Raw genomic sequence first — 22,562 nt, 5'->3', positions numbered from 1 at the left:
CAAAATCAAAACAAAAAACAAAAATTAAAAAATTAAAAAAAAAAAAAAAAGAAGCAAAACGATTCGGATTGAACCTACAAAACGCTATTGCACTAGCAAGTGTTGCCGAAATTTTCGAGACCGAAGTAGCGTTCGCCTTCAGGGAACTAATCTCTGAGAGCTTTCTCGAGCTTCGATCCCGCAGCACCCATGAGAGCACGTTGCTCCAACTTTCTGGTCTCCCTCGACACAGCAAGCGACAACAACAACGAGTACTCACCGTGCTCTGACACGACAGTGGCTCGCTCCGACGAGTTCTCCTTGGGGTTCGCTTTTGTTGGGAAAACCTCTTTCTTTCTTTTCTTTTTTCTTTTTTTTTGGGTTAAACTATTTCTTCTTTAACACAACATAGGTATTAACAATAAAGAAAATTTAATTTAATTTTTATTATAATTTTTTTTGAGGTAATAAAAATAATTTTATAATAGCTAATAGCAGTTTTATATATATATTTATATATATATATATATGTTTTTTTTTTTTTATGGATAGTTTTATACTTTTATTAGTGGTATTTGATGGAATGAAAATGTTAATTAAATAATTATTTAATCTAACAAATTAATCATAGACCAATGTTGCAAGTCCATTTTCAAATAAGGGTAAATTTGTCTATTTAAATCATTTCCTCTCATTTCCATCCTAATTTTTAAAACATTCAAACAAGAGGAAGGGCTAATTACTCCATTCCCCTTTACTAATTTTAAAAACATCCAAACAAGGTGGAGGATAACCATTCCACTCTACTCTCCTCTCCACTGCTCTCCTCCCCTCTACTCTCCTCCCTCTCTAAACTTCCAAACAGGCCATAAATTATTATTTTTCAATATATAGTAAAACCATAATTATTGGTCTGTTTGGATTGAAGGAAAGAGAGAGAGAATAGAGTAGAGTAGATTTGACCCAAAATTAGTCTATTTTTAGTTAACTCTATTCTACTCTTCTCCACTCCCCCTCATTTTCCCCTATATCCAAATAGGCCCTATAAGTGTTAGGTTCAATTAATGTATGCCCTTAGAGCATATATTAATAATCTATTTTATGAATCTTTTTATGAAAATTTGAAAAAGCTATTATCTCATCCAAAAAAAAAAAAATGGTAAAAAAATTTAGTTACTTTTTTCATATTTTTATAAAAACATTTTCTAAAATGGTTTACTAATGTGGTGGGTAATCCCTTTTACAAATCTATGAATATTTATTACAAATGGACTATTTATATTTTCAATAAATTATAAATAATAATTTGATATCATATGAATTTATTTGCAAATAAAATTAGGATATTATATATAGTTAAATTGAATCTCAAATGCATGAGCTTGTCCACAAGCACATTATTAAACTTGAGCTTGACTTGTTCGAGACTAAACTTGGGTTTGAGTTTGGTTTTTTTGCTAAACAAATAAATATAAACAATCTTTTTTTTAGGGTCAAATTTAAGTTGTTCATAAACAACTTGGTTCATTCACAGTCTTAGTTGAAAAAAGTTTTCTTTATAACCTTAAATATTTTATAAGGCTTAAGTATTACACAACCAATGGCTTACAAATAAAACAATACCAATTAAAGGTAAGTGTCACACTCAAAGCTTAAAGAGGTTTGGGAGCAAGGGTTAGTTGTTTATTTTCCCTAAACTAAAAAAATTGGTCATGATGAGATGGATGAATGACTAAAAAGTTAGGTTAATTAATTAGAATGATCATCTAGTCTATGTGTGGGAGTGACAAACTAGGGAGCCCATACCAATGTATATGTTGGGCCAGGGGCTCAACCCAAAGAAGAACTCCTCCTCGACTAGGCAAGGCCGAGGACAAAGGGGATGATCTATCATTGAAAGTGACACTCCGAACCATTCCATGGAAGATGATAAGTATTAAGAAAGAAAAGGACAAAGGGAGGCCTGAAAATATCTAAGGGAAAGCTGCCACTATTACATTAAGTGCTCTGCAACTAACTGAGCCCTACTTTTCAGCCTTTACAACCATTCCCAACAACTTTGGGAATGGGCTGATGGGACAAGTATCATCACTATCAACCTAAATTTACACGTGGACGATGAGAAATGGGAAGAAGATAGTATAAAATAGGGGGAAGGACTGGTATGGTGGGGGAGATAGATGAGGAATGAGTCTCCTCGAATAAAATCCGAGGACGTTTCTTCCTAGTAAATCTATGTCATCTTTCTTTCTTTATCATCCAGACCTGTTGGTTGATCATCTGATTCGCTAAGGTCAAAGTTTCCAACTCATTCTCTATAAATTCATTGTATTGGGCTCATTAAACCAAAATTCCATACAATTTGGGCTTAGGCTCCAAAATTGTGCCCTTACAATTGGCACCATCTGTGAGAACCTAGTACTAAGCGAGTTGAACGCTCAACCTACCGAAGCAATACAACGATATATCGACCATTGATGGAGGAGACCATTTTGGCCGTAGCGCATGCCATGTAAAAGACTGCTCCGTACGGAACTATATTGGGGGCTTTTAATATCAAATATATATCTTGTGCCCCCGTCATGAGGTAGGTTCTCACGGACCAGATGGGCGATATCGCTGAACCTTCACCAATCGAAATGACAGAGGCATAGCACGTAGATGGAAAATTAGTTGGTACGATCTCGCCGCATGGAATCCTTTGCCCAGAACTGCGCATATTGATAGCACTACAAATCAAAAGATGATCTGAAGTGGGGCTAGCTATGACATCTCTATAAAGTGTTTAAACAAAACCTAACGCATACCTGAGTCATCGGACCATATGCTTGGGGGAAATTAGCACCATGACATCCCTATAAAGTGCTTAAACAGAACCTAACGCATACTCGAGTCCTCGGACCATATGCTTGGGGAAATTAACACTATGACATCCCTATAAAGTGCTTAAACAAAACCTAATGCATGCCTGAGTCCTCGGACCAGATGCTTGGGGGGAAATTAACACTATGACATCCCTATAAAGTGCTTAAACAGAACCTAACGCCTGCCTGAGTCCTCGGACCAGATGCTCGAGGGAAATTAGCACTATGACATCTCTATAAAGTGCTTAAACAGAACCTAACGCATGCCTGAGTCCTCAGATCAGATGCTTGAGAGAAATTAACACTATCACATCTCTATAAAGTGCTTAAACAGAACCTAACGCATGCCTGAGTCCTCGGACAAGATGTTTGGGGGAAATTAACACTATGACATCCCTATAAAGTTCTTAAACAGAATCTAACGCATGCCTGAGTCCTTGGACTAGATGCTTGGAGGAAATTAACACTATGACATCCCTATAAAGTGCTTAAACAGAACCTAACGCATGCCTGAGTTCTCGGATTAGATGCTTGGGGGATATTAACACTATGACATCTCTATAAAGTGCTTAAACAGAACCTAACGCATGCTTGAGTCCTCGAACCAGATGCTTGGGGGAAATTAATACTATGATATCTCTATAAAGTGCTTAAACATAATCTAACGCATACCTGAGTCCTCGAACTAGATGCTTGGGGGAAATTAACACTATGACACCTCTATAAAGTGCTTAAACAGAACCTAAGTCCTAGATGGCTCCTCGGACCACAGGTTTAGGGGAAATTAACTGCTCTGTCATCCTTTCATCTATTTAAACAGAACCTAAGTCATGGATGGCCCCTCGAATCACAAGCATAGGGGAAATTAACTACTTCGGACACCCTTTCATGTATTTAAACAGAACCTAATTTTTGGATGGCTCCTCGGACCACAGGCTTAGGAGAATTAACATTATAACATCATCATAAATGTTAAACAGAACCTTAGTACACGATGGTCCCCTCGGATCACTTACTTTAAATTCTACATTCTTTGATGGTTGCATTGTTCGCAATATAGAGTACACGGTTATTTTCCTGATTAGTCCTACATAGTTAACTTATTTAAAGTTAACAGTCAGGTACCACTGTCAGTTTTGATAAAATCAGGGTGACAACTTTTCATTACAATCAACAACATCAATTCTAAGCCCTATTTGAAGGAAAAATATCAACACACCCATCATGAAACGATTATTACAAAAAATGAAAGACTCATAAAGTAAAAATGTAGTTCTCTTTTTATTAAATAAAGGGAAAGTACATCATATACAAAATGACTTAGGCAAAAGCCTGTTTCAAAAGCTAACTATAAAAGAAAGAAAAAAAAAAGCTCATAGGAATGGTAGGTCCACAATCTTGTTCTAGCAGCAATCGAGCCAGTATGGACAGTACCGGTGATGAGAAAGAAGAAGTAGCGGAGACGCTAGATTCACAATCTTATTCTAGCAGCAATCGAGCCAGTATGGATGGTACTAGCAATGAGAAAGAAGAGAAAGCATGGATGGTACTGGCGATGAGAAAGAAGAAGAGGTGGGAACGCTTGATGGACCCCTCTTCTCCTAGCTACAGGATGTTCTGCTATCAAGGCTGAGAAATGGGTGGGACTTAAACTTTGTCGCACCAAAAATCTGATGCGATCTACACCTGCTTCGGGTTTTGACTGAAGGAGGAGGGATTTCCTTCTTACTCGGTTGAGAGGAAGGAATGTCTTTGGCCTCTGCTTCCCTTGCCTTAACTGCATTATCCTAGGTCTTGGCGGCATCCTTGATTTCCGAGGAGGGCTTGTCTTCCTTGACCTCACCTTTATCCTTAGCCACCTCATTCCTTAGACTTTGATCATCATCATGGTGAGGTCCTTGGGAATGCCTAAAGGAATAAGAACTTGAGGTTTCTGCAGAACTCAATAATCTGTGAATGAGGAAGAATAATTTCCCCAAAGGTGTCTTATATAAAAGGCGAAATCTGGTGGAAATTAATTCGCCTAAGTTTCAAAAAGAGAGTTACGAGTGAAATGAATCTCGCTCAATTTTCAAAGAAGTCTTTAACCGTTGGATCTGCGTCACTTCGTAAATACCTTAATGAAGGCGCGCCTCGTGTACTGAAATGTCAAGAACGTGACTTGGGTAAACTAGAAAATATCTTGCAGTCAGAAATGGAGTAAAATGGGTGTGAAGGGGCTTTTATCATATTGAGATCCTCATTTCCTCTCAGGGAGAAGAAAAGAAGAATCCCGAGGGGCTAATGTGGGGGTGACAAACCAGGGAGCCCATACCAATGTATATGTTGGGCCAAGGGCCCAGCCCAAAGAAGAACTTCTCCTCGGCCAGGCAAGGCTGAGGACAAAGGGAACGGTCTGTCATTGAGAGTGACACTCCGGACTATTCCATGGAAGATGATAAATATTAAGAAAGAAAAGGACAAAGGGAGGCCTGAAAATATTTAAGGGAAAGTTGCTACTATTACATTAAGTGCTATGCAACTAATTGAACCCTGCTTTTCAGCCTTTACAACCACTCCCAACGACTTTGAGAAGGGGCTGATGGGACAAGTATCTTCACTATCAACTTAAATCTACACGTGGACGGTGGAAAATGGGAAGAAGATAGTATAAAATAGGGGGGAAGGACTGGTATAGTGGGGGATATAGATGAAGAATGAGTCTTCTCAAATAAAATCCGAGGACGTCTCTTCCTAGTAAATCTATGTCATCTTTCTTTCTTTATCATCCAGACCTGTTGGTTGATCGTCTAATTCGCTAAGGTCCAAGTTTCCAACCCATTCTCTACAAATTCATTGTATTGGGCTAATTAAACCAAGATTCCATACAATTTGGGCTTGGGCTCCAAAATTGTGCCCCTAAACTATATATTTCCATTCTTAACCTAACTTTGTGTGTTGAGAAGTTCTTACACCTATTGTCTACCATAAATTAGTTAGAATCAAATGCCAGTCACCTTCAACTTAACTATTAGGTATAAGTTAAACAAGATTAAAAAAAAACATCATATAATATTTTGATAAAGAGGGTGAGGTGGAATAATATGTCAACATTTGACCCGAATAAGAATCAATAACAACTTGACAACTCAAACTATTATGAACTCTTTGTGTAAAAATAAGGGTAAATTGCAAATTATACTTCTAAAGTTTTGGGATGATTAGATTTTATACCCTGAAGTTTTAGACTTTTGAATTTACCTCTTGAAGTTTGAGGGTATTTGGAATTTACATTATAAATTTTAAAACTTTAGGGTGTAAAACCCAAACACCCTCAAACTTTAAGAAGTAAAATCCAAACACTCCTAAAATATATGGGGTAAAATTCAAATTCTGAAGTGTTAGGGTATAAAATTCAAATATTCCAAATTTTAAGGGTGTAATTTGCAATTTACCCTAAAAATAACGTGTGCTCCAATCATAATGGTTAGCTGTGTGTGTATATACTAAGAAAGTTAACGACCCCACCAATAGCGTTATTAACATTTGTTAATAGACAATTTTAGGAAAGTTTTAATGCCATTTTTAATATTTTTTTTTATAGAAAATATAAAAAATTATCAAAATTCAATTACTTTTTCATTTCCCATAAAAAGTTCTTAAGAATAGAATTCGGTTAATATATGCCTTTAGAAAATACATTAATTATCAATTTTAAAAAACTTTTTATAAGAAATTGAAAAAACTGTTAAAAATTTTGGTATTTTTTTTTTCTATAAAAAATTTCCTAAAATATGTTAAAACCCTTAAAAATATTTGCAAAACCAATACTCTCATCCGTTATACTTTTCCCACTTTCATTATAGAATGTAATACGGTGTCGTTTCGCATCATTCTGCAATGCACAAAGAAAATTTTGACCGACCGTATCAAACACGGCTCAACCACAACGGGTCGGGGCAAAATCATAACGGGTCCAACGATCAAAATTATGACAACTTAGGCACGCACTGTCGTCGTCGTGACAGAAGCATTGTAATAAATTCCAGCATTTCCGCTTCTTCTTCCCAGATCTCGTGCGCAATTCCATAGCCAAAACCCACCAAATTCAAAAACAAAAACAAAACGACGCCGTTTAATCAACGATCAGGTGCTTCATCTTTTCCAATTCTTTCAGTTTTTAATTCATTTCCATTTTTTGTTTTCTACTCTCAACTTGAATAATTCAACTATTGCTTTCGAAAAATTTCATATAATTATCAAACACTTTAGCTACATTGATGCCTATGATCTAATTTCAGTTCTGCTACAACACAATTCTGTCAAATCGTGTTGTTTGTGAGAGAAATTTAGTTGAAAATTTGGCTGAATTGGTTTTCGATTTTGGTGGAAATTGAGTTTTGTGTTTCAGGGAAGTGGAATTAGGTTAAAGTGATTTTTTGTGTGTAGAAGAAAAATGCAGCACGCTCCGGCTACGATTGAGGAGCAATTGATATTGAAAGCGATCAAGGAAGAATGCCCGTGGGAAAACCTCCCGAAACGACTTCAAGCAACGCTTTCTTCTAAGGAAGAATGGCATAGAAGGTAACAGTTACTGTAGACCTTAATGCTACATTTTGCGTTTTTCGAAGAAAAAAAAAAGTAGTTGTTGAGTTTTTGGTATTTAGATGGAGAGAAATTGTTAATTGTGTGAAAATGACAGAAAACTATGGGGTCGGTTATGGATCATCAATAGACTAATCAGGGTCTGTTAGTGTGGACCGCGAATTTAAAAGGATGTAATTTTCTTGCTTAGTTTTAGAGTGCGTTTGGAAGTGGTTTTTTTTTTTTGCTGAAAGTTGGTGGAAATATAGTTGTATTTGGAAAGACTGCGGTTTAGAAAGTTGTACATAAGCAAATGAGCTAACTAAACACATACAACTCTTTAGTACATAACCTTTTCTAGGTATAGCTGTTCTTTTGCCTAGCTTATTTTTTTTAGCTCTATAAGGCAATGAAATTAAGCTATCCAAAACGAGCACGAACATTTTTGGGGTACAGTTTGAAGTTTGCTAGTGGCAAGGGCTTGAGCTGTAGATGCGCTAGGGATTTCTGAAGTTTGTTATCCTGAATTGAATGTATGCACGTCGATATGTCTGGTTAGGTCCATTACCATTTGGTTTATTATTCATTATTCATTTCAGGCAAAGTTTTCTTTCTAAATTGGTTGGAACAGTATTATATGTAGGATTTGGCGTGTATTCTATTCATAACCAATGCTTTCTGGGCATCCCTTAAGAATCAGAATAAATCAGTGAATAACAGACTGGCAAAGGTTTTGACGTTGAATATATTTTTTTTGGATAAACAACGAGCTTTATTAATGAAGAAAAACTCCCAAGTATACAGGGGTTTTCAATGGGAGGAATACAATCAACATCTTAAATTACAATGCTCTCAAACAAATCTAACAGAGAATAGCATGAGAATGATTGTAACGGTCTAGTCCAATCAAGCATAGAATGAAAAAAATAAAAACGATTTAGCTTTGAACCTCTTTTGTAGAAATTGTAAATCCATTAATGTGAGGAAAAATCAATACACTGACTATTACTGCTGCTAAAAAGAAACTTAAGTTTAATTATTTAAGCATGTTGATAGACATGTTGGATTTTTTAGTTTATAGAAGCTATTCTAGTGGAGTGAAGTTTTTACTTTTGTTACTTTGACAATTCTGCACCATTTGTTTTATTTTATTCTTTTCCTTTTGACCTTCTTGAATGAGTTATTTGATTTTCTTTTGAAATGACCTTTTTTCCTTCCATGAGTGCAGGATAATTGAACATTGCATAAAGAAAAGACTCCTATGGAATACTTCTTTTGCTCGCAAAATATGCAAAGAAAGTGAATATTATGAAGATATGATGCGTTACTTGCGAAAGAATCTAGCGGTGCGTGTGATATGATCTTTAAAAAAAAAAAAAAAAAAAAAATCCTTTTGTTGGATTTTTGCTTATTGTAGTGTCCAAAAAAAAAATTGTTTATGTTGCAAGCTTTTGTTACTAAGCCATTGACTTCTAGCTCAAATGACACTTCCTCATATAATAATGGGATGGAGGTGAGGTCATGGGTTTAAGACCCATTGGGTGCATTCATAGCTTATCAATAAAAAGAAATAGCTAATGTTACTGATTCATGATTTAAAAAAAAAAGAAAAAAAAGAGAGGAGGTTTACATGTTGGCTTACTTTGTGCAAATCAAGTCTACCATATAACCAATTAGCTTATTGGCTTAGAGGCGGTGCTATTATCTTCTTCAAAAAATAAGATTCATGCAGTTTACATGTTGATTTTGTTATTTTCAGCTATTTCCCTATCACCTTGCTGAGTATGTTTGCCGTGTGATGAGGATATCACCTTTCAGATATTACTGTGATATGATATTTGAGGTTATGAGAAATGGTAAGAGTTTACCTTTTTTAACAAATCTGATACAGTTTTGCTGGAATATTTGCTGCTATCATTGTTGTTTGTACTTTTACTTGCTTACAATAAAGGAGTTTTCTCACATCATGTCACATGCATCATTATCAGCCTCGCTTCCAATTAATATCACCTACAACTTCTCATGTACCAATGAACCACTAACTTCATTGATAAAGATTTTCTCACTGAAGCTACATTCGGTGGAACTGATCTGCTAGATTAGTTGTTCATATAAATTTTTAATAAACTTCTGCTTATCCTAAAAGCTTAAACTGTTAGGAAACGGTGAATTTAATTACTTAGCCATATTATTTTAACAGTTCCACTGGAATTACAATTTTTAATCCTTCTATGGGCTTTTACAAATTCTGTATTCAACATTATGTCAGAAAAATTTTGGGGGTGGGGGGAAGAGAGAAAAATTTCCTGCTTGAAATCCTGTTAGTCTGTAGTCAGTTTACCTTCTTAGGATAATAACAACAAGTTGATGTGTGTTTCACACGGTCTTGGTACTCTTCTAATTATGAGCATCATGATTAGTTTCCTTTTGTGGAGTCAGGCATACATGGAATAGATAACTTTTTCTTTGAGTTCAAATGTTTTTGTTCCCCTTTTTTTTCCAAAATTTTATTTTATTCACCCTTGATCTGTCAGTATATACTTATTCTTTACTTTCCAATTTTCCATTATTAGAACAATAGTTTGAATTGTAAATCTAACTTGCCTTTATCTCTTCATTGTTTTGTTGTCTACTCTCGGTTATATATCATGGTTACATGTGCATATGTGCCTTTATTTGTATTTATGCATCATATATTTACCTTCAAATTTGCTTATGCCCATTTTTGGAGATACCTGCTTATTATTTAAAATGGTTAATGGTTGTCATTATCATTTGTAGAGCAACCTTATGACAGCATCCCAAATTTCAGCGCTGCTGATGCTTTGCGGCTTACAGGAATTGGAAGAAATGAATTCATTGATATCATGAACAAGTGCAGATCTAAGGTAGTGGATAGGTTTGCTTGTATGTTTACGGATATTTGTGTATATACACACAATGTTAATTTGTATCATAAGGTTTCAGTAATGTGCACATATGTTACCAACATGATACAAATGTTACTTTTTACATGAGTTATAATATAGGTTCCTTAAGAGAAACTAATGAAACCCAAAGATAGATAATTCTTTATTAATGCTTTTTAAGTGGACTAGCAGCACTAGCCATAATTATTATGTTCTAAGCTTACTTATCAAAATTATTATGTTCTAAACTTCAACTATCTATTTCACATTTTTCTTCCTCTATAGCATGGATCTCTTTTCATCTCCTTGCAATTTCAGTCTTAATAAAGCTTCCGTTTAAAAATTAATTGAATTTTGATATGGTTCATTTGGATGGAAGTATCTAAAGAGAAGGATTTGGATTTCAATTTTTAGTTTAAATCACTTCAATAAAGTATGAAAGGGATTAATTTTTCTGTTGATGAAATTTATGGATGGATTTAAACTTTACTAATATGCGAATTTGAAATGATTATCTATAAAATATTATTTCAAATCCATGACATTACAAGTTTTTATGTTAGATCAAAATCCTCTAAGCTTAAATTATCACGTCTTGTTAAATTCATATCAAACTATTTATACTACCAATCTTTCTTCAATTCGACTACACAAATATTATGAATGGTTTGTTATTGTAATTTTCTTCAAATCTCTTGATTTTAAATCCTCATATCCAAATGGAATCATATTGTTTATGATGATATTTTGATTTAGTTGTGCTTGATTAGTGTTATCTAATATCAGCTAAGTGTATGAATTAAAGATGGACATCTTATTGTGCAAAAATATCTTCAGTTTCATGGATTTTGCCTTATGCTGGTATCATAAGTCATTTGCTTTCAGATGGACTATACATTATTATCTTACCTATTATTTACTGTTTTGGAGCTATCCAGAAAATTATGTGGAAGCTGAACAAGTCAATTGCAAAGGAAATGTTACCTACACAACCTGTAGATTTTGCAATTGAACCATGGTGGGGAGTTTGTCTTGTAAACTTTACTCTTGAAGAATTTAAGGTGAGGTTCTTAATAATCCTTTTTCCTTACCATTGAATTCTTAGGAATTTCTACCGAAATAAACTCCTTTGATTTCACAGGGAGTTCAGTCACACAAGAAGTATCTCAGTTTATGTGCTTTTGGGGCAAGCACTTGGTGACTGATGTGAACTTACTAACTTTTCCTTCTTTTTATAGAAACTCTCAGAAGAAGAAATGGCAACAATTGATAAAGTCTGTAAGGAGGAAGCAAATTCATTTATTTTGTTTGATCCTGATATTGTAAAGGGTCTCTTCAGACGAGGGTTGATATACTTCGATGTCCCTGTTTATCCTAATGACCGTTTTAAAGGTACATTGGATATATTTACAGTTTTTGTTTTTCGGTTATTGGTTTCACTAGTTTTTTATACCTTAAGTTCCATATGGATTCACTAACCTGAAGCATGCGCCAAAGCCAAAAGTTATTTAATTTTTTTTTTTCTTTCTTTTATCTCTCTAGGCTTTCATTTTATTCTTATTGTTTCTGTTATCATTAATTGCAAGTCAATGACTTGTGATATTATAATAAAAGCACGGGTGGCTTGTTATTCGGTCACATAACCTGACCTTCCCCTTTCACATTCAAACTAAGAAATCATGTGTTTTTTTTTTTTGGTTGTGAAATCCTTTCTAATTGAGGTAACCAACAAAAGATTTCCATAAAGGGCATGGTTGTGTGCACTTCTGGTGAAGCTTAGCTAGCTGAATCTATATATTTTGATGTCTACTTAATGAACTAATTAAATTTTTACCTAGAGCTAGCATATACTGGATCCATTTGCTTTGCTTTATGGCATGCTTTCTTCTTCTATTTTATGTAATTTATAATATGTGTTTTTGATAAATGATAAGGGTAATTAATGTCTAGATTACATTATTTTACATTATCATAAGTAATGCCAATGACATCTGCCTTATATGGTCATGGGTTCAAAACTAGGTGCATGTGTAAATCACCCAAAAAAAAAAAAGGTTATGATGAGTACTTTCTATGATTTGTACTTAGGCTGTTAGCTGAGACAGTTTGCAAAGTGGGTCAAAGTTTCTTCCTCTTACACTTCTGTAAAATATGTGTTGATTGGAGTGGTGAAATATAAGATAAGTTTAATAATAATAGTTTAAGAACGATTCATCCTCTTCACTTGAAACCCTTCTTTGGGAATTTTTGTGAGTCCACAATGTTAATGTTCATGGTTGTTCAGTTTCCAGGCTTGAAGGGTTTGTTTCCAACAGGGAGCAGTCCTATGAAGATCCTATCGAGGAGTAAGGCAGTCGTTCTAATATTCAGTTATTCTCTGTCAATTGAGTGTTTTCTGCAACCAGTTATTTTTTTTTATTTTTTATTTTTATTTTTGATAGATAAAAGAAATGGGTTACATATGGGATCCTAACACTTGTAATCTCTCATTCAGGTTGCTGTATGCAGTTTTTGTTGTTTCAAGTGAGAATGCAACTGTTGCTGAATTGGCAACAACTCTACAGGCTGACCTTTTGCAGCTGCAGGCTGCTGCATCTTTTGCATGTCGACTGGGATGGGCAGTAAAAGTAATTGATCCAGCATCTGTTCTTCAAGATACAAGCATTGCTAGCTCTCTTAGGGCTACTCTTAGTGATGAAGATGGTTCTAGTGCTAGTCTAGACTCAGCAAACATTTTTGTTGATGGTGATGTTGCTCAACAAGGAGATGTTTTGGAGAAAGAAAACAATGGGCCCATTTCTGCCAATGCTCGTGTTGCTTTTGTGGTTGATGCTAATATAACATCCTATCTTATGATGGGGTCTGTTTCACCAGGTATGTTCATTTTTGTCGTCTTTTTTCCTCCTTCATGTCAATGTCAAGTTCATTTGTCTTATAATCTTGAATGTGTCCTTTATCGTGTTTTTACCCTGAACATTATCAGCTATCTATGTGGAAAAAAAAAAAAGTTGTGACACTAGCCCTGTTGTCAGCATGGGAACTTCTTGTAACAATTATCTAGGAGGGACTAGAAATAGAATGGTCATTCTATCAGTTCCCATAGGAGCAGAAGTTCATCTTGAATGATTATTTTATCATTTTCTAGAGGTGCTTTGAAGTAGCAAAGTTAAACATTTAATGTGTCGTCTTTATGCGATATTTCTTCTGCAGAACAACTTCAGTCTGTCTTTTGTCAATGATATTTCTTGGTGGACCTACTTCATAACCTTCCCAAAATGTATTCATCTCTATGTAAGGCAAGAGAAAATTCTCTTGTCAAAAGAATCGAAGCATAGTGCTCCCCTGACCCTTTTCTTTTAAATTACCTTTTTATTTTTTTATGTTAGACTGCACTGTGAAGAGGGAAGCAGCCTTCTTCAGAACTTGAAGATGATCCTGCTATATGCTGGAGACAAATCTCCATGAACTCAGCCTCTCATTTTTTTTTTTTTTTTGATAAGTAAGAAGAGATTATTATTAATAAAAGAAAAGCAAGAGAAACACAAAGAGTTCACGATAGTGAACAAAGGAAAAAAAGAAACAACAAAACAAAAGCAGCCCCTAATCTATTCTAATAGAAGAAATAAAATCCGTAAGGGTGGAAAAATCCGAGAAACCCCAACATCGAGACCAATCAAAGAGGGTCCTCGGGCAAAACTCTAATAACTGAATCACAATTTTCCCCTCATCGTCAAAAGCCCGCCGATTCCGTTCAGACCAAATAGTCCACATTAAATAGCTTGGGACCAAATCCCAAATATCAGAACTATGCTTCCCAAGCCAATGAAACCAACAAAATAATAAGTCCCCAATTGAACCTAGCATGACCCAATCGATCCCAAACAACTGAAGCATATACATCCACAAAGAATGAGCTATTGGACAAAAAAGTAACAGGTGATCTACAGATTTCGCATTACAACAGCACATATAACAACGATTCGCCAAAAGGCGACCACGAAGCATAAGATTATCCAAAGTTAGAATCTGACCATGAACAGCTGTCCACATAAAAAAAGCCACCCTTTTAGGAACCTTAACTTTCCAAATACCCTTCCAAGGGAAGGTGGAGGGAGCTGCATTTCGAATCTTATGATAGAAAGACCGAGTATCAAACTTTCCACTGCCATTAAGATCCCAACAAAGCCTGTCACACCCTCCACCCCTAGGGATTCGGGTTTGGATGAAATGAAGAAGGGAGTAGGAAGCCGGCAACTCCCAATCATTGAATTTCTTTTGAAATCTTAAATTCCATACTCTGTCATTATCACCCACTGAAGGGCTTAGCACTTTAGAAATACAAACCTCCTTTTTAACTGAACACAAAAATAACTGAGGATAAAGATTTTCAAGAGGGACATCCCCAGTCCACTTATCATGCCAAAAAAGAGTACGAGATTCATCCCCCACCACAACAGAAAAATGCTTAGAAAAAGTTTCCCACCCTTCACTAATACTCCGCCATAACCCACAACCATGGGCCCTACTACAAGCTCTAGTGTACCAACCCCCTTTTCCCTCCCCATATTTCATGGCTATGACTCTTCGCCACAGATGAGAGGTTTCATGGCCATACCTCCAAAGCCATTTCTCTAAAAGGGCCTGATTAAATGACGCCAACTTCTGAAGTCCTAAACCACCCAACTCACGAGGTAAGCAAACCTTTTTCCCAAGTCACCAAAGGATATTTGAAACACTCAACTGATGAGCCCCACAAGAAGTTTCTTTGAATGCGTTCCAATCTAGACGCCACAGCTTTGGGGATAGTAAAAAGGGAAATGTAATAAGTCGGAAGGCTTGAAAGGGTACTCTTCAGCAAGGTGAGTCTACCACCCTTTGACAAATAAAGCCGCTTTCAACCTGAAAGCTTCTTTTCCATCCTCTCAAGAATCGGATTCCAAATGGAGGATGTTTTATACAAATTTCCCATAGGCATACCCAAATAAGTCATAGGCAAACTGCCCACTCTGCACTGAGGGATATTAGCCAAAGACTGAATGTTAAGCACTCCCCAATAGGGACAATTTCACTTTTCCCCACATTCACCTTCAAACCAGTAAAAGCTTGAAAACAAGTCAAAGCCAGCCTAATAGACAAAATCTGCTGCCCTATCCTATCAGCCTCTCATGCTGCCCTATCCTATCAACTTCTTAAATTTTTAGACAATTAACAATACTTGGCTTACATGCTAGGATTCTACATAATTTTATAGGAAAGTGGCAAATCGAGATGCTGGAAACTTGTCTCAATGCTTTTTCTCATGTATATTGCATTTCAAATGAGAATTTTGTCTGACCTTACCACTTCCTTGAATTCTGTATTTCCTTTGCCATCATCATAAAAGACACCCATGATAGTCTGTGGTTGCATTAAGTTAAAAAGGTACCCAGAATTGATCTCAGCTTGTGTAGACTATCACAGCAAGAATAAATTGTGGTATCATGAGAAGATTTCAGGTTGGATTGCAGCCAATTGCTTCCATGCTTAATAGTTAACCCTGTTCAGGCTTATTAGTTGTGATTTGGAGAACAATAATCTTGCTTTGAGTGGTATATTTAGTGATCTCCACTCCCCTGCCCCCAAGAAGTAAATAATCATTTGAAATAGTGAACTTTTGACATGGCTGCATTTTGTTTTGAGTAAGTGCATAATGCATCTGGGACAGAGATGAATGAAGCTCTAGTGTGAATCCTCTTTACTCTTTAGTAATGAGAAGTGAAAAAATGACTATATACTGGATCATATAATATAAAGTCATGTTTCTTTAAGAGAAATGGGCATCTGTTTTCATCAATCCAAACTCTATGATAAGAAGGCCTTGGCTTACTGAATTTTGAGTTGAACAAAATTTTGATTTAAAGTCATAGATGTATATATGCGCCCACCACCGCCCCAAAAAAAAAGAATAGACTGACAAAACTTAACAGGTTGCTAGGCTTGGCACTTTCAGTAATTTAATTTCCATCAAAATATATCATAATAAGTAGTAGTGGTTCTTAATGAGAGAAAAGTTGAGCAATCTCATGGATGTTTTACTCCACAAGTAGAATTTATGCAAATTGCATGATATTAATCATGTCTTTCTGTTAATCTCCTTTTGCAGGCTTAAAATCGCATGCTGTAACACTATATGAAGCAGGAAAGTTGGGTCATGCTAGCATTGCTGATCTCTGCAAGGATCTGAGTACGTTAGAGGGAACAAAATTTGAGGGAGAATTGCAGGAATTTGCAAATCATGCATTCAGCCTCCGTTGCGTTTTGGAATGTCTGCTATCTGGTGGAGTTGCTACCGATGCCAAAGCAGAAGAAGTTTGTGATAAGATGGATATGTTAGCTTCAAGCAATGATGAGGCCACTTTGATAGCTGACATCACTTTGACTGACAAATCAGGAAATTCTGCTACAAATGAAGCTAGGCTGGATAAAGAAGATTTGGTTAGTTCAGGGATGCCCCATGAGGATTCTATTTCAACAGAACCTGCTACTGGAAGTGCTGATGATGAAATATTTTCTGCTACCTCGAGTGAGGTGTCTAACACAGATCCAGATTTCCAGAGTGATGAGAAAAAGATTCTATTTGAAGGGTCAGATGCTGGAAGAGATCCACTGAAGAGGAAAAAGAAATATCGTGTGGATATTCTTCGCTGTGAAAGCTTGGCTTCTCTTGCATCAGCAACTTTAAACCGATTATTTCATCGTGACTATGACATTGTTGTGTCCATGGTTCCTCTTCCTCCTTCATCAATTCTTCCTGGACCGACAGGTCCCATACATTTTGGTCCTCCCTCTTATTCATCTATGACACCTTGGATGAAATTGGTGCTATATTCAACTGTGGCTAGTGGGCCTCTATCTGTTGTTCTCATGAAAGGACAATGTCTACGGTTGCTTCCTGCACCATTGGCTGGTTGTGAGAAAGCCCTTATATGGTCTTGGGATGGTTCTACGATTGGAGGGTTGGGAGGGAAGTTTGAAGGCAATCTAGTCAAGGGAAGTATACTTTTACATTGTTTAAATTCACTTCTTAAACACTCAGCTGTGCTGGTACAGCCCCTCAGCAGGTATGATCTTGATCGATCTGGAAGAATCATGACCATGGACATTCCGTTGCCTCTAAAGAATTTTGATGGTTCAATTGCTCATGTGGGGAAGGAATTGGGGCTGCGTGAAGAGGAAAGTTTGAAACTGAACTCTCTGTTAACTGATTTGGCAAACAAGATAGAGTTGTTGGCAGTTGGTTACATTCGCCTATTAAAACTTTTTAAAGAAAGAGAAGCTGACCACTTTTCTCCTGATGATGAGAAGTATGAATGGGTCCCATTGAGTGTGGAATTTGGGATGCCACTTTTTAGTCCAAAATTGTGTAACAACATATGTAGAAGGGTGGTATCATCGCAATTACTTCAAACAGATTCACTTAGTGAGCATCATGATGCAATGCAAAATTTACGGAAAAAGTTGCGTGATGTTTGTGCAGAGTACCAAGCAACAGGTCCTGCTGCAAAACTTCTTTACCAGAAAGAGCAAGCAAAGGAATCATCTCGACAACTCATGAACTATGCTAGTGGTAGATGGAATCCGCTTGTTGACCCTTCTTCTCCCATTTCAGGAGCCTTGAGTGAGCATCAGAGACTAAAACTTGCTAATCGGCAACGTTGCCGAACCGAAGTTTTGAGCTTTGATGGTAGCATTCTTAGGTATGTATCAATCAATACATTGTACTGTTTGCATACTGCTGGTTCTGCTTTGAAATGTTTTATGGCATTAGTCTCTCTGCCAGTTGCTAGTAATTTCCTATTTTAGTAATTTTTAACACAGAATATTCAGTATACATTTTAAAAGTTTTTACTGAAGTACTCTGTACAGATGAGAGGTGGGTTTTTGGAGAAATTTTATATGGGAAGATTCTTTCTTGCAATTATCTGCTGATAATATTTACTACAGAAAGATTCGCAATTCCTAAATTGTGTAATGGTGCCTGGAGGCTGTGATATTGAGTGCAGTTATGGCAGTAGATAAAGCATCATGTTTAATCATCTTGCCAAAGATTTAACTAATAAATTGTTTAGGCTTTTCCAATGGACCTAGTTAAGAGCTTAACTTGCTAGACACCCAGAGCGGATCTATTAAGAGGAGTAGTTTTCATGAAGTGTTATTATTTATGTGGAAATATATTGTTGATTCATATTACCTTTTCCAATTACTCCTTTAATTTAAATATCAGTAAGAAGATGTTTGACAAACCCAGTGGTAGCACCTGGTTAGGTGGCAAGGAGCCTGATTAAGCTTGGTGGTTGCAGAATTATTAATGTAGGTCAACAATTGTTTTTTTTTTTTTGTGGATAACCTAGGAAACCTGTCTAAAGAAGAGCCCTTTGGACTTGCCTCTAGCCAGTAAACCTACGGGCAACTAACCCCACCAGTCATAATTTTTGGAATAATGGTTACTTAAGGGCCTTTACAAGCTGCAAAACAGCTTTGAGGAAGCATTATGAGCGATGCACTGATGCTAGAGGATTTTTGAGACTGTCTAAATTTTGTGAGGGTAAGCAAAGTTAATAAGGAACACAGCTTTCTGGAACAAAGTCAGGAAGCATTTCTGTCTCTTCTTTCTTTTGTTTTGTCCTGTTGAATATAATATTGGTAGGGAGTGAATTCTTGGTACTCTTTGCTGCTATTCTGATCTGATTTGATGATATCCTGAATATAATTGTTGAATGATACTTTGCAGATCATATGCTCTAACTCCTGTCTATGAGGCTGCCACAAGGCCCATTGAAGAAGCACATACTGTGAGTTCAGTAAAAGTTGAACCGGATGAAGTTGACAGCAGAGAAGTAACCCTTCCTGGTGTTAATCTTATTTTTGATGGTTCTGAGTTGCACCCCTTCGATATAGGTGCCTGTCTGCAGGCTCGTCAACCTGTCTCCTTAATAGCAGAGGCTGCAGTGGCCTCTGCATCTGTTACAATTAAATAGGGCTTTATGCTACAAAATTTGCTCCGGAACATAGAAAAATTTGTCCCAATGCTAGCAGTTAGCAATATCCTGTTCTTCATGGCCATCATATTCAGGCTTCCTCTAAGGTCCAAGGTAAAGTACAAACATGATTTATGTCACTGATAAATTCTTTGTCATTATTCAATCGCTAAGATTTATCTTTTATTCTTCTAATCACTCATTTTCTATTAAACGTGTCATAGCTGCCAGCCTGCCACACAATTTACTCCTGTGGCCTTGAATATGCTAATATTTAAATTGAATTTGTATTTTGCTCTGTGTCCTCATAAAGCACAGTTACTCTGGTGTAGTTTGACACGGGCAAAGTAACTAGGAAACAATGATGTTGGCTGAATGCTTCTTAAATCAATTAGAGGATTTAGTTTAGGCTTTTGCTTTTAATTTCTGGGTTCCTTTGCCTCTATAAATTACTGGTCACTATGGAAAACATGAGTTTAAGTTAGCTGACAGCAGCAACTATGGTGATGCAGGTGATTGTTTTTTCATTGGATAGAAACATTGAAATTTTTATGCTAATCTCTTTAATTCTTGAAGAAACTAACATATATAGGAAGAGTTCTCATTTTTTTTTTATGAGGGTAAGCTGTCTGCTCTCACAATCAAATTGTTTGATGATATGAAGGAGATTAAAAAAAAGGAAGGATTAAGATCAAACAAGTAGGGAATTTACATATTGTAGTCATAGAATTGAGAACATCTGTTTCAGTAACCTTATGTACATTTTGGAAGGTACATATTGTACTTTGTAAGTGAAAGGAGAAATTGGAGTATTTTTAAGTGCAAATTTCTTGATTGATGCCTCAAAAACTGTGTTTGAAATGGTGCTGACGGAAGCAGATTTCTTTCTTGATCATCAACGGTTATTTCTACAATTTTATGTGCATGGCTTTCCTTGCATCATTCCATTCTATTTGATGTAGTTTTGGTTTATTATTTTGTCTTTACATGCTCGGTAACTTATTCATGATTAGGTTTTGGGTTTGTGCAGGTGTTTGTTTTCTACTCAACACTGTCAGATTGTGGAACTTCGGTTTATTATTTACAGTGGGGCTATGGTTTGTCCATATATCTTTCTGAAATAGGACATGGTGTCATAGTTTCACTGATATGCTCTCCATCTTTAAAAAAAAAAAAAAAACTTAGCTTTGTGAGCACATAATTACAGGGAGAAGAGTAATACAGCCAAATGAGGTGTGTAATGAAGCATAATCATTTGTCGCCCAGTGTTCAATGATGAAATGTTTCTACCTCTCAAGTCATATTCCAATTTTTTTCATTTGATGCTTTTGTGGTGATTCACAATTGTGAGGAAAATCTGCATGATAAAGTAACAATTGTCAACAGCTTGTGATATTTTTTACCTGGTTGTTTTTTTAGAGAATTTGAATCTATAACGTATGCTTATGATAGTAATTGGTTTTTTGGTGCAGGTGGTTTAGTACCTGATTGTGATTATTGTTGTTGCTTATTTTTTGGTTGGGCCGGCTATTTATCAAACTTTAATGAATACAATTATCTCTTTCTTTTTTGGTTGGGCCAACTATTTATCAAACTTTAACGAATACAACTCTCTCTTTCTCTCTCTCTCTCTCTCGTTGTGGTGTGATGCTACTTTAGCCATTACAAGCTAATCAGAACCTGTTGTTCCATTATAAAGCTGTAGCTGTGCTATACTATTCTGGCCCAAAAACAAATGAAAAAGAGGTCAGTTGTCTTGTCGATGTGGATTTGGCTTAAGGTGATAATCTGATAAATTTCTTTTACAAGGTCGTTGATAAAGGCTTGATAGTTGAAACCACCACTAAGATATAGGATTTAAAATATAATTTACCATCTTTTTAAAGTGAAATGGACCGACAAACCAAAATAAAGTGAATTAACTTATTCATTATTTTTGTTGATATTTTTGCATTATTATTGTATATCATAGTTTATAATAAATGATAGAGGACCGGTAAAGTTTAAAAACAAAAATAATATGATATAATCTCTCAAAAAAAAATGATATAAAATTAAAAAAAGAAAAGAAAAGAAAATAGTAAAAATATTTTAATGAAAGGGTTCGAGATGCAGATTAACAACATATTGTAATAATTTTTTTTTAAAAAAAATCTCAACACAAAATTTAATAAAATTTGGCCCCTAATCTTTTGTTAATGTATCAAAATAATCTTTATCCTGATGTGGTGATGAGAGATATTGATATACTTAATGACCCAAATAAAATATTATTTTTATGCCACATGTACAGTCATGTCAGCCAATAAAAAAAAAAACTGATAAGTATCAAAAACCCTAACCTCTAGCACGAACGATTTAGTGAATCACTAAGCTCCTTAAGCCTTCACTATTCCCTAACAGAGACATCGGTGAATGACAGTGAGGAACGGCAGCGACGCCCGGAGGTGATTCCCGACGGTGATGCCGATTTTGGTATAATATCTCTCTCTCTTAGTTGAAATGCGTTTGATCCTAGTATAGTTTTTCTGTGTGAGGAAACAATAAAAAACAAAAAAAAAAATTTGTAATGGATTTTTTTATCTGTAAAATTTTTGGGTTTTAGTTTTCTTGTTCATTGCCTGAGTTTAAAGAGCAAGCGTTTCTTTTTCTTCTCGCAACATTGTTTCCGAGTGTTTTAAATTGATTTTGTGCCCTTTTGCTTTTTTTTGCAGGTAATCAACTATTTTTTTTCTGCATCTCCTATAACATCATTCTTACAATAGCAAATGATCACGAGGAGTTGTGGATACAAAACAGAGTTTTGGCAGGCTTGAGAGAGAGAGAGAGAGAGAGAGATGTCGAGTGGGTTTCTGAGGAGGACGGAGATAGAGGGGAGAGGGAGAGGTCTGGTGGCGTCTCAGCCACTGAAGGCTGGCGAAATGGTTCAGTAAATGATGTAGCATTTACTATATTTGGTTCTTGAAGCTATTTTAGGATTTTAAATTTGATGCGTATGCTAGGCTAGACAAGAATATTGAGTGAAAATATGTTGCCTATCCAAATTATCCCCAGTGAGTGTCTTTGGTTGCTATACCTGATTAAAAAAGCAGGGATCTGTTGCCTGTGTGAACGGGGCTCTTGTAAATGTCAGGGAAATCAAGCTTCATTGTTATTGGGTGAACCTCTGTTTGTTGTTTGTGATTGAAGGTTCAGTAAATGATGGAATATTTACTATATTTGGTTCTTGA

General features: G+C 35.8%; 2 protein-coding genes and 1 non-coding gene across 15 annotated transcripts in view; all 3 read left to right on the top strand.

Moving 5' to 3' along the window:
- Positions 1–6,735: 6,735 nt before the first annotated feature.
- Positions 6,736–22,562, top strand: part of LOC126709224 (uncharacterized) — a 44,255-nt gene continuing 28,428 nt past the window's right edge. The window contains exons 1-14 of one of the 12 annotated variants that reach the window (XM_050409404.1): positions 6,736–6,972; positions 7,275–7,406; positions 8,635–8,752; positions 9,166–9,262; positions 10,188–10,294; positions 11,254–11,376; positions 11,554–11,707; positions 12,600–12,660; positions 12,810–13,189; positions 16,458–18,051; positions 19,086–19,446; positions 20,363–20,565; positions 20,805–21,807; positions 22,047–22,256. In XM_050409404.1, coding sequence (XP_050265361.1) covers positions 7,279–7,406; positions 8,635–8,752; positions 9,166–9,262; positions 10,188–10,294; positions 11,254–11,376; positions 11,554–11,707; positions 12,600–12,660; positions 12,810–13,189; positions 16,458–18,051; positions 19,086–19,332 — 3,009 coding nt within the window. In that variant the 5' untranslated portion in view covers positions 6,736–6,972; positions 7,275–7,278 and the 3' untranslated portion in view covers positions 19,333–19,446; positions 20,363–20,565; positions 20,805–21,807; positions 22,047–22,256. Of the gene's footprint in view, positions 6,973–7,220; positions 7,407–8,634; positions 8,753–9,165; positions 9,263–10,187; positions 10,295–11,253; positions 11,377–11,553; positions 11,708–12,599; positions 12,661–12,809; positions 13,190–16,457; positions 18,052–19,085; positions 19,447–20,362; positions 20,751–20,804; positions 21,808–22,046; positions 22,262–22,562 lie in introns of those variants that run through there. The other 11 variants (XM_050409389.1, XM_050409358.1, XM_050409374.1 and 8 more) reach the window with 11 other exon arrangements.
- Positions 21,780–22,562, top strand: part of LOC126709285 (histone-lysine N-methyltransferase ASHR2) — a 31,913-nt gene continuing 31,130 nt past the window's right edge. The window contains exons 1-2 of one of the 2 annotated variants that reach the window (XM_050409483.1): positions 21,780–21,807; positions 22,047–22,164. In XM_050409483.1, the coding sequence (XP_050265440.1) occupies position 22,164 (1 nt within the window). In that variant the 5' untranslated portion in view covers positions 21,780–21,807; positions 22,047–22,163. Of the gene's footprint in view, positions 21,808–22,046; positions 22,172–22,562 lie in introns of those variants that run through there. The other variant, XM_050409476.1, reaches the window with a different exon arrangement.
- On the top strand, positions 22,415–22,544 carry LOC126716249 (small nucleolar RNA snoR74). Its single transcript, XR_007652061.1, has one exon. It is a non-coding gene; the product is annotated as a small nucleolar RNA snoR74 (small nucleolar RNA).

The sequence above is a fragment of the Quercus robur genome, chromosome 2, assembly GCF_932294415.1.
Source record: "Quercus robur chromosome 2, dhQueRobu3.1, whole genome shotgun sequence".
Lineage (NCBI taxonomy): Eukaryota > Viridiplantae > Streptophyta > Magnoliopsida > Fagales > Fagaceae > Quercus > Quercus robur.
Note: the sequence above shows the minus strand (reverse complement) of the source record. Positions and strands in the feature narration are given on the sequence as shown.